At 41.5% G+C, this 12,739-nt stretch overlaps 1 protein-coding gene across 2 annotated transcripts in view; it reads right to left on the bottom strand.

Moving 5' to 3' along the window:
- The window catches only part of arhgap26 (Rho GTPase activating protein 26), a 278,476-nt gene extending 266,782 nt beyond the window's left edge, over window positions 1–11,694 (bottom strand). Inside the window, exon 1 of one of the 2 annotated variants that reach the window (XM_012958569.2) lies at window positions 11,267–11,694. In XM_012958569.2, the coding sequence (XP_012814023.2) occupies window positions 11,267–11,420 (154 nt within the window). In that variant the 5' untranslated portion in view covers window positions 11,421–11,694. 2 annotated transcript variants of the gene reach the window in all.
- Between the last annotated feature and the right edge of the window lie 1,045 nt (window positions 11,695–12,739).

Below are 12,739 nucleotides of genomic sequence, written 5' to 3'. Positions count from 1 at the left end.
CTAGAATGCTAACTCCCTCCCCCCTCCCATAGGAATGTGTGATCTCAGCTATGACGGCTAGAGACTACAGGAAGAAAGCTACCTAAAATGGCAGCTGCTATCTTAAGCAAATGGAGAAAGCTTCTAAAGCTGTTTACTCAGGTATGGTAATGGTTTCTGCAGAATAAATATATTATTCTAGGTGGCACTAATGTGGCAAATCTATTGTCAGTAAAATGCCAAAATGACTTTCCTTCTCCTTTATGTTATCAAAGCTCCTTGGATTTGTCCAGTGCCATTATAACAATGTAAAATATGTAAAAATCAGAACTTTTATGATTATGGAGAAAATGATCCCCCAGTTGGTTCTGTCTACAGTAGATTTGTTCTGAAGCAAATTAGAAAAAAATCACAACCTGACATACTTTTACATAAACTGAAATGTAACATAATGGAATCTATTCTGCTTTTATCTATAGAGCTGACCCAAAGACTAAATTAAGACCAGGTGGTTTTTCAGACAGGAATAAAAAGACACAAAATCAAATACAATCTATTGTACATTTTAGGTCTAAAATCACACACATCAGCCCAGACTCACTGACAAGTTGGCAAGGGTGATTTCGGCTATTTCAAAATACACCAGTGGAGCACCTGACTTGTCTAATTTTATTAGTCAAGTACTAAATCAGCTCATTACAAGATTAAGAAAGGCTATAAACTGCCACACAAAAAATCCCAACTGTGGGGTTTCTCCCTCTGGCAAATAACCACAAACTAAAGTAATGAGCAGTGCAAGCTATTTACCCATGCAGGTATTGACATACAGATGGAGCAAGTAGAAATGCAAGTTTTGAAAAACATTTAAGTTTTTGTATGAAGCATTCCTGGGTGGGAAAAAGTCATTGGTGCTTTTTCTTTACAACTCTCTATCTATAATTGCATAGATCTTGTCAGCAAAACTCCAAGTACTAAAGTTACCTGGTATAGTTTTGAACATGCAAAACAGTGCAGAAGCTTGTGCTGTGTAGAAAGTACAGACGGAGCAAGATGTGGCCCTGGCTATATTCACATTTCCCTTTGATTAAGTGGAAAGAAAAAGTCTGTACCATTATAGTTACACTCCATTGTGCAAGACTGATTTGATGGAGCCAACTCCTTTTACAGAAAATGTAAAGTATTGCCGTTTAGTATAAACTGCAAGGCATCAAGATTTACTTTACCATGGATGTTCCATCAGGAGAGATCCATTAAAGTATCTTTAGATAATGCAAAATAATGGGAATCAAGGACAAACACAAGAATAACTGCTCAACTGTGCAAACTCCATGCAGAAAGCACACAGGTAAAAACTAAAGCACTGATTATCCTTGCACAGCAAAGGCATACTGTGCAACCCAGCAATGTATAGCCTGTATAGCCTTCAACATAGTAAAAAATCAGCACTGTAAAGTTGTATTTGTCTACTATTTTTCCAGTCCTCGTTTTGCTTTTTTCAAAAGAATACTGCCACACAATCACCTGTCTGGTTTCATTTTTTCATAATCCAGACTGTTTTGAAGATGGAACGAAAGCAGTTATTGTTACACAGAAACAAGTACATCAAATAATACAGCCTTTGTCCAAGGAACAAAAAGTGTAGGCAATGACACGTCTGAACTCTAGAGCACTTCACAAACCAGTTCTTCAGGTACAACTGAAAGTATCCCTTTGCTTTAATAATTATCAAGACAACTGATGGGAATATCTTGAAATGTCAATCCTCCCATTAACAGTCAATTAATCTCTAGCTTTCCTCATAAGAAATAATTTAACTGCCCTTTGTTTTATTTGCTCTTCTTGGAATTAAAAGGGAAACCACCCAAACACAACTTGAGCTTTTTGAAAAGTAAACATAATTTCAAGCATCTTTGCAATATACATCAGTTCAAAAATATGCAGCTTTTTCATGATTTTTAATGTAATACTGTGGTTTGGAACAGTTATCTAAGCCTGGCCCCCTGTTCTCCTGCTAATCTGGTTGACTACTTTAAGACTCAAATAAAATGTAACAGTAGTCGACTGTCCTCAGCCTGCATCCTCCAAATCCCACAATCCCCTGCAAACACAAAAGGAAAGGAACGTTCACAGTGTAATGCATTGTGGGTTATGTAGTTTCAGCATGCTGTCTGTAAGCTGTGGAAAAGTTAATAAAATTTGTAACAGATTTGTAAAATATTTTAGTATTTGGTTACATGGTTAAACATGTTGTTAAGAGCTCAATTATCTTACACCAACAAATGCCAACAGTGTTATATAATTGGGTTAACAAGGTGCTTGTAGTGATCTATACTAATCAACTGATTGGATTACAGCAGTCAAGGAAGTAAGACACTGAATTAAGTCCTTACTCATGGACTTACTACTAAACATTTACTGTACTGTGTGGAGAAACACCTTTAGAGAGTACTCAATGCATTGTGGTGTGCAATTTTGTGAAAGAATATGTAATGCATTTGCAGGAATCCAGAAACCAGTTATCTAGAAAGTTCTGAATTAAGGGAAGGCTATCTCCCATTGAGTCCATTTAATCAAATAATTCCCATTTTAAAAACTTAATTCATTTTTCTCTTTCATTTTAAATGGGTTTTTTTTAATATCGCAATGCAAATTACGGAAAGAACTGTTGTTATCTGGAAAACCTCAGGTCCTGAGCATTCTGGATAACAGATCCCATACTTGATATACTTTGCTTCATAAAAGTAATTACTGTCAGATAAATAATAGTATTTTGTGCTAATAGTACCCAATGGAGGTCAATGTTTCATCACCTGCTTTCAAACATTTTAATAGTGAAACCGTATAAACTGTAAGTAATATTATTTATAAATGCACTGCACACCTCTGCATATCAACCATATCTATCGTATCGTATCGTATATAATTCACTTTCATGACAGGTATTGGCAATTCATGTAAGTCATAGACTGCACAACTCTCTGCTGAAGAAAAGAACTGACTGTGGGCGTAAAATCTTAAAAAATGATTTGATTGTGACACATGCAATGACATGCCGCACTTGTGGTAAGAATAACTGGCAGCTACTAGAATTTCATTCAAGAGCCTCAAAGCCCCACCAGCTTTCCTTAATACGATTCAAAATAAAAGGCATAATTAAAAGCATGGAAAAAAGCCATAACAACCCCAAGCATCATTCCAAAATAAAACAAATGAAATTGTTGTAGTTAGCCATTGCCTCTGATTATATCCTGGTTTATAAGCACATATAAAGATATGAAAGTCTTTAGATAAGGGTAATAAAAAATGACAGACATATTCAGTGCTTTGCACACAGTGTTTACATCGCCAAATTTTGTCCCGTGAGAAGTACTTCCTGTACTCGTAGTTGGCTCCACGTACAGGAAGTGCACTGCCTGTGGTACACGAGAGCAAGTGTATTATGAAAGAACCCGGATGTCTGTATTCTCTCATGATACTTCTGCTCGTGTGCCACAGGCCAATGCCTGTTGAGCATCTGAACAAGATCATGGAAAGCAGCAGCAAGGAGATCCAGGCATTCTCATTTCTGTGGAGACTATAAATATCAGTGCATGAGCTGCTACAACAACACAATAGAGATAAAGATGTTTTTGAATACTTTAAACTACTACACTGAAATCAATGCAGCTCTGCTGAGTATACTCCAGTAACCAGGATGATCAGGAAATTTTTCCTAGGGAAAAAAAGGTATAAATGTTATGTTTCATATCCAGCTACATATGTATCTATAACCATGTTTATGCCCACACAGATTAAGCAAGCTTCATGAAGAGAAAGTCATGATGAGGAAGAGGAAGGCATGCCTAAAGGTGGCCACACACGATATCGGTCGACTCGCCGACATGCCATACACGCACCTCGTTTCGTACGATATTATCGATGTGTGTATGGCCAGCTTAACACAAAGCTCAACCCAAACCACCATTAGCACCACTCTTGTCATGCTTGGTAGCTGCTCCAGACTCCAGAGGACTGGTCTGTATACATTTAAATATTTATGATGCTTTATCAGTTACTGAAGTGAAGGGTTTCTTGCGACTGGAAAATTTTTCGGCAGGTTTCACCGCAAAAGAACGTCCATAGACAATTTTTAACCAAAGCGAAATGAGAGGCACCCCCAAGTGACTTTAACCGCTTACCTTGTACCCCGGGCTGGTGCCCCTGTTCGGAGAAAACAGCACCAGCCCGGGGCACCTGGAGCGGAGCGCTTCCTCCTTCCGGCTTCCGCTTTCTAAACTGCCGGTGGCCGGGCATGCACAGTAGAGCGAAAAAGCCAACTTTAATGTTTGGCTTTTCACTCTACTGCGCATGCGCACGCAGCGAATCGCAAAGGAGGAAGCGCAGGCAGCTATTCCGGGCTGGTGCTGTTCTCTCCGAACAGGGGCACCAGCTCGGGGTAAAAGGTAGGCGGTTAAAGTCACTTGGGGGTGCCTAACATTTTGGCACCCCCAAGTGACTTTGACTTTCTTTTTCCTTTAAGGCATAGCAATCTAAATTACAGAAAGACCCCTTATCAGGAAAACCCCAGGTCCCGGGCATTCTGGATAACAGGTCCCATACCTGTATTTGGCAGACTAGTATCTAAGTTTGCCTTGACCTTCACAGGCATATCTGTTTCTGTCTGCTTAAAAATATCCCTTAGTAAAATACTGTTACCAGTATAATGCAAGAAAGCTCACAGAACACATATTATGGTGTCTAATGAGCATCTATACTCTGAATTTCTCAAATGCCTATGCAATGTCACCATCTGCTCTTCAGCAAGCATTTCTGCTGACACTAGGCCCAGGAGAGAACAACACTTTCAGCAGTGCAGGTCTACCATGTTAGTCCTGCCATAAATGGGAAGCTAAGCCCATAGTAACATTTGCATGTTTTTGTTGTTTGTTTGTTTTTTTTGTTAAAACATTACCATGATGTTGCAATTATTGGTGTCTTTTTTAAGCTTTACAGTAACAGTAGATTTTTTCTTTACTACAATCCATGATCATAGAGCAGTTTTGGTACACTATAGAGTTTTCCAAATTTAAAGAAAAACTGTAAAATGTTTTAAAGAGCTCTAAGGAGCCACACAGCAATTTTTTAACCCTTGGCTACATACCTTGAAACATGATAGAGGTACTGTCCCCGGGGGATACTTGAAAACACTCATACTTTATTCTTTTTTTTTGACTGATCCTGGTTTCATATTTTTCCTTTCATACAATGCAAACAGCATAATTCTTTGTTTAGATCTGAAAATCAGTTTAAGTATTTTACATTTTTCAGGGGACCAGGAAAAAAAAATAGTACAAAATCCAGAAAAATATAAAATCAGGGGAATATGTTAAAGCAATTTATTCTTCAAACACTCAAAGGATACTAGCACAGGAGTCAGTTTTATTTTGTAATACAATATTCACTCTGTTAGCCTTATGCCACACTGGGCCTTTCCCTGTGCCTGCCTCCATTGCGTCAACCCAGGTACAGGCACATGGAGCAGATTTTTTCATGCCAAGAGGGCACGTAGGGACTGATTCTTGGCTTGGGTTTTCCTGCAGCCCATGAATCAATTCAGTGTGGCATTAGCCTAGAGTGACCAGATCACTTAAAAATTCTGGAACATGTCTAATAAATACATGTTGCAGGGCAGCACCGATTGCATTTAAAATAAACTGCAATCAGTTCATCCCTGCTAGTGGATGTTTTAGATGTGTCCCTGAATTTAAGTGATCTTGTCACTTTATATTAGCATTAATGACAAGGGTTAAAGGACAAGGAAAGTCTGTAAAAGATATTCAGGCATCCTACAGGCATACCTGTAGTGTGCTTTGCAGCGCTATACAATCTTTTATGTGTGTAACCGTTCAGCTGTTTAAACCCCATAGTTTGGAAAAAAAAAAAAATACCCATAGGGGCAGATTTATTAAGACACGAATTCGAATCCTGAATGGGAAAAATTCGTATTGGATACGATTATTCCTGAAGATCGCGACTTTTTGTCGCCGTCACGAGTTTTTCGTATCTTGCACAAATTTTTCGTCGCCATCGCAACTTTTTCGTATTGAACGATCGTAAACGGTGGGAAAACCTTTCCGACTTTGATCCTTCTGTGCATGATTTTGGCACTCTGCAGCTCCAACCTGGCCCAAGGAAAGTCTCCCATAGGGCTCAATGGCACTCTGCAGCTCCAACCCGGCCCAAGGAAAGCCTCCCATAGGGCTCAATGGCACTCTGCAGCTCCAACCCGGCCCAAGGAAAGTCTCCCATAGGGCTCAATGGCACTCTGCAGCTCCAATCTGGCCCAAGGAAAGTCACAATCCCGAAGCTTGAATGAATCCGAAACTTTCGTACTCGGCGCGACAATATGAATTTGTTGCAAAATTTTATCGCAAAGTACGAAAAAGTCGCAACGGCGGCAGATTGAAAGACCTGTCTTGCTGGGGGAGACTGGCACTTGCAACACTGTTTAAAAAGTAACAACCAGGAGTTCAGCAAATGCTGCTTTCTATAGCAATTACATTTACAAATAACTTTTAAAGCACTAAAAAATTTAAATAAACCCATATTGGAAAGTTGCTTGGAACTATGTTTTCCTTAATAAGGCAAAAAATTATTATTATTATGAAAATAATGCTGGATCTTTAAGCAGCACAGAAAAGGTTTAGAACAAAGAAACTTACTTTACAGGGAGGGTGTAGTACATACTTATATGCTTAGGGCTTATACAATGTTTGTCTTCCTTTAAAGAAATGTAAAATATGCACTGAAAATAATTCCCTGAGTGTATTTGTGTAGGTGTAACTATGCTGGTACTCCTGCAGGCAGGTAGACTTGGAAGATAGCTAATTCAATGCCAGTGGGAATGCAGAATAATAAAAACAAAAGATGCAGGGTTGGAGCAGAGGAAACCAGTAACTGACCAAATAGAGGAAGAAAGCACAGGTATGCAGCATGTAAGAAGAGTTCCTATCAGAGGTGAGAGCTTAACCTTCTCTGGTTTAGGCTGATGCCACACCAGGCGTAGGGCTGATTTTTTCGGCAAGCGGAAAAACGCTTGCCGAAAATTCAGCCCTACGCCTGCTACTTGTGCCTGCACCCGAATGAATGGGATACGCTCGGGTGCAGGCACATGTAGCCGATATACGCATGAAAACGCGAGACTTTGCATTCTCACGCGTTTTCATGCGTATATTGGCTACATGTGCCTGCACCCGAGCGTATCCCATTCATTCGGGTGCAGGCACACGTAGCAGGCGTAGGGCTGAATTTTCGGGAAGCGTTTTTCCGCTTGCCGAAAAAATCAGCCCTACGCCTGGTGTGGCATCAGCCTTACAGCAGAGAAAGCAGAAGCACAGCAGCTGGAGGACAAGGGGTAAGCAAGTTACTTGCCCCCGAAATGGAAGCAGAAAGTACACGGTGATCCTTTTTATAAAGGCTCAGCACCAGGCAGGATAACCAAATATCAAACCAGTAAGAGAATGCAGAAGCTGAGTTGTAAGCAAGTCTAGTCAGAAGGAAAGAAATGGAGCCAAGCAGGAAGCAGACACAGTGACAAGAACCAAGCCATGGAGAAGTAAGAATCAGAATTGCTCAAAGGGGTCTAGATGCAGCGAGACATTATCCAAAGCAATAACTAAGTGTTGCTTACTCAGTCAGAAGGTGAAAAACAGGCCAGAAACACTGCACTTTTCTGGAGGTAGCAAAGCTCCAGACAAGCCCAGGACTAGACACTTGTGTTATTTTTGGTAGTTGTGCTTTCTTTTTCTTTACAGACAATGCAGGGCAAACCAAACACTTGTAGGTACAGCAAAATAATAGAGCTTTGTTTTATCTTCTGCTTCCTATGTACACAAATTCATACTACATGGAAAAGAATAAAGAAGCCACGTGTTTGCAGCCTTTTTTGATAACCGCCATTCATGGAGTAAGTAAATTGGTTAAATCACCTGTTTTATAATAAATCTGCTCACATGGCCACATGTTAGCAAATGTTTAAAAGGATTAAAATCCTGTGTCCCCATTACAGCCGTGTTTACTAGAAATAGTGACATTTCTATAGCTGAGCTTATGCTGGGTCACCAGCCAACATAGAGACAGATGGGGCCATGTTTCTGCAGTGATCAAATCAATTGCACCAAAGCAAAAGAAATAAGATCACTGCAATCTGGCCACTTGCAGTGTAGCTAAATTGCACACGATAAATACCCATTGTCCTGCACGGTTGCCAATTGAGAAGCTTACAATTTATACCTTGTTTCATCTATAGTTCTCCACTCCAGAGGTTACCTCAGCTTTTGACATGCCTGACATGCGCTTGGCGGACAGCTGGTGCAGCAGGTATATTTTACATTACCAATGTGTGCCTGGCAGACTCCTCCTGCAGGCCAAATGTGGTAACTGAAATAGACAGAAAAAAGATGCACAACTTTTCTTCATCTGGAACAGATACATCATTTGGCCTACACCAGGAGACCACAATGCAAATGTTGCCAATGCTAAATATACCATGCGACACCCCCTTCCCCTCCGCAGGGTGGCTAGCACAAAATCATGCCCATGGTAACACATAGGACTATCAATAACAGGTGGTATTTTAATGCTTAGTGGGCAAAATACTGTGAATATCTGTTGTTAACTTAGCAAATAAAGCAGAAGGAAGTATTACAAGTAATCCCATGTCTATATACGTAAAACAAAAAGCAACAATTATGGGCTGTGGGATACATGTTGGGCAGGCCTGGACTGCAGTGATGTGCAAGCCATCCCGAAACCCGCAGGACCCATGGCTTTACCCGCGGGTAATGGCCAGGTTTGGGTACAGAAAAAATGCAGGAAACTAGAGAGCGGGTTAGGGTCAGGAGTGTGTCTATTTTTTTGCGAACGGCACATCACTACTGGACTAGGATTCAAAATAGGCCCTGGCATTTCAAGTACAAGGAGACCCAAACAGCCCCCCACCAGCCCAATAAATAGTGTCTGTGGCATCTTACAGCAGCCCCTCTGGCATTTATCAGATCCCACAGATTGCCAGTCTGGGCCTGATGTTGAGATTCCAGTCAATCAATCAGTGTGGAGCACCTTGCCAATCCCTAGTTTTCTTTATACCAATTAACAACCTGTGCAGAATATGAAGATGAGTAGTCTTATAACCCACGCAATGCATACATATGGAATATGTCTGCGCTTTATAAATATGTGATAATAATAACGGAGGGAACCAGGAACTGAGAATAAAGACAGGAAGTAATGCAACAGCAGCATGCACTTACACCTATAAGATACCTATAGCTTCCATAAATATAGTAGTCACAATTCTGTAAGTGAAAGATTTAGAAAGTAGTATAAGACCTGGTGTCCTTTAAACAGCCCTATAACATGGCAAGAATTCAAAACTGCTGTCTGGTCACTAGGTTAATTAATACCTAGCAACCAAAGTTGCCTGATCGCTGCACACCAAAACTTTATATAACTTAAATACACAAAAGATTACAATGGAAACATAAATTGCAAGCCATCTTAGAACAACACTGTCTACAGCATGGCCCTGCAATTACACATTCAATTCGATTGCAACCTTGACGCGTGTTAGCAATATCTCCAAAAGTGGGGTTCACTGTCAGATGACAGCATGAGCCATGCAGTGACTGTAGTTGTGCCACCAAGGACACTTAACCAGCTCTTAGTATCTGACATATTAACCTCCGGACACGTTATGAGAACCACAGAGAATACAGCAAATACATTTACCTTTTGAAAGTGATATAATTTATTATATTGGCAGCAGCAGATTATGTAGTGCACAAGCTCTCTGCATCACTAAGCACCGACAAAAAGAGGAATAATATAACAGAACTGAGAATTATAGGCCTTACAGGATATTTAAAACTTGAAGTCAGATAACAGGTCCAGGGCTGTGAAGGATACTTGGTCCCATATTGGTTATTGAACTACCCATTCACTAACTATTTTCTACCAGAAAGATACAGCAGATGGAGAGGCCACAGGATGGACAACCTAGGAATAAATAACACATTAACTTTGTGCAGAATAGTGATGCAATAGTAAACATAGCTGCTTTACATTGATAGTGTCCTAGGTTCAATCCCAGCCAGGGAGCAAGGAGATTATATATTCTCCCTGTGGTTGCATGAGCTTTCTGGTATTCCAAAAATGTATGGAAGGTTAATTTGCCACTGATAAAAATGATCATAATGTAAGTGAAAGAGATTGTAAGCTCCTCTGGGGCAAGGACTCGTGTGAATGAAGATAATCTCAGTAAACCACTGAAGAGCATGTAAGTGTTATATAAAGGATAATAAATTAAAAAATGATTGCTTCTGTCTACAAGCCATAGGGTGCATGTCCTCTATGCCCTTGTCTAAAATCACCCCATTTCAGAACCAAGGATAAGCAATGTCAGTATATAAGCATTACACAAGATTATTCAGCAGCAGAACAGGCTGAGCCATAGCTTCATTTACCTGACACATGCCAGGGGGTCTGACTGTGCAGGTGGCACAGACACTGGGCGTGAACAGCAGTTTACAGTCATTTGCCACCCCAGTTCATAGGCCAAGTTACCCAAACGGAGATAAAGTAGAATTGCTGAGTGAGCTCCTTACATGCTGCTCGCTATGCTTCATTTGTATTTCTCAACAGATTGATTGTTTAGCAAAGCAATATTCTGTGGCACTCTGCCCAGAGAATAATGTAACATAACCTTACAAGACATTCACTAGATTCTCATAGAAGCATACTATGAGAGTTAGTTGCTTCCCTGATAATTACATTCCCCAGCTTGTACCTGGGAAACTGAATCCCACTAATGCATGGACAACAACCAGTTTCCCTACTCCGCCTCTTTGAATGTTGGAGTTTAAGGTTCAGCAGAGCAATGGGTGGCACATCCTAGACTTAGCAATAAATGGGCATTACTAAATGCCAAGCTAAGCGCCCAACAAGATTAGAACACCCCAGTGGCCTTCACATAAAGCGCTAAAGGCAGAAGATGCCCAGTAGTTCCCCAGATCCCCAAGTACCCAATGCAATAGGATTACTGCAGCCAGCAGAATTACCCCTATAGGCAAAGCCAAATGTAATCACAGCACTGCAGTAAGATATCAGCAAAATCAGAACAACAGCAATGTCTATTTGCACTGGTGGGTTCCACAATACTAGTGAACACAATCATCAAAAGTTGCAGCAATTAAGTTAACCGTGTGGCTTTAGGATGCCAAGCAGATGCCCATTTCCCTGTACCCCTTACTTTTATGAGCAGCTACCAGCGATTTGCCATCCTTGATCAGCTCTTTAATGAACTTGTTGGTCTTGTCCAGTTCAATTTCGTGGGATTTCAGCCTCTCCCTGAACTGGGGGCTGTCCAAGTAGCAGTCACTAAATTCCAAAGGAGGTAATCCCATTGTCGCGTATAGAGAATAATGGGCAATAAATTAAAAAGAGCAAAATGAAGAAGTCATTGACAGAGGAGCCCAGGTGAGCGGCGCCCTCAGTTGCGCACAGTTGCGCCGCAGGAGTGGGGGGAAGAAGATGCGCTCATACTCTATGGGTCCCCACTCATTGATTGCTGCAGGAAAGTTTCTCCGCTGTGCAGGGAGGAGCAGGCAGATCCCACGGCAGGCACAGGAGGCAGGGGCTGTGATGGCATCCGGCTCCCCCGCTCTCTTATTGGACCGCTTCAGCTTCTGCCGAGAGAAGGAAATGAGCATGGGGCGCCTCTCAGATAAGGCCCTCTGATCTCACGGCCACAGCCCGCCGCCCTCCCATTCAGTTCGACCCAGACACCGCCTCCCTCCTCCTGCCTTACAGCACTGACAGCTCTCGGTGTAGCCCCGCCCAGAACATGCTTAGTAAAGCCGTGCTCCGTGTGCCCGCCCAATAATACCACTAGCTCCTCCCATTCCCGCCTCTTTATATTGGTCTGTGCCCGCACACGCTTCTTCACTGCTTTGGCGGGTCTTTAGCCTAGAGTTAGTCCAGCAAGCCAGCCAGTTTGTCGCAGAAAATGAAGACGAAAATTAGTACCAAAGTCTGTCCGCGTATAGGGGGATTCAAACTAGCAAAACATATTTTTTATGTGGTACTCGCTTACCACAGACACCTTTTTCCCAGAAGGAGCTGTCGCTGTAATAACGATGAAGGTGACCTAATGCCCGCGCTGTCTGTCCAACCTGCAGCCACAAACCTTTGTACCCGCTTCCCAATATCCCCACACAATGGGGTGTGACCTGTGATCCTTCTGTATATAAAGCTGGGAATTAGGAAAAAGGCTTGTGTCCAAGGGGGGTGCAACATGGGGTAAATACAGTGGATATCCTTAAACTATAGGAGGCAGGCACAGACTGGCAAAATGTATTCTGGCAAATACCACAGGGGCTGCTTTGAGATGCCATAGACATTTATTGTTTAGTGGGCTGGTGAGGGGGCTGCTTGGGCATCTGAGTACTTAAAATGTCAGGGCTTTTTTTAAATCCCAATCCAAGCCTGATTAAAGATAGACTGTGGGCATACAACACCAATTTCAGGTCTGAATGCAAGGTTGCCGCTTGGCCGGTAAAATTAAGCTTGATGTCAATGTTTATTGTGGAGGGAAAAAAAGGTTGCCACCCTATCCAAATGCAATTCCTTAAGGAAGCAAGCACTACAGAGATTCCCTGAGAAAGTATTAAAAGTGAATGTGAGTGTTCACCTGGCCTAGATTGGTAATCTGCAGATTTTGGAA

This window comes from Xenopus tropicalis, chromosome 3, assembly GCF_000004195.4.
Source record: "Xenopus tropicalis strain Nigerian chromosome 3, UCB_Xtro_10.0, whole genome shotgun sequence".
Taxonomy (NCBI): domain Eukaryota; kingdom Metazoa; phylum Chordata; class Amphibia; order Anura; family Pipidae; genus Xenopus; species Xenopus tropicalis.
The sequence above is the reverse complement of the archived record's forward strand: the minus strand, read 5'-3'. Positions and strand labels throughout refer to the sequence as shown.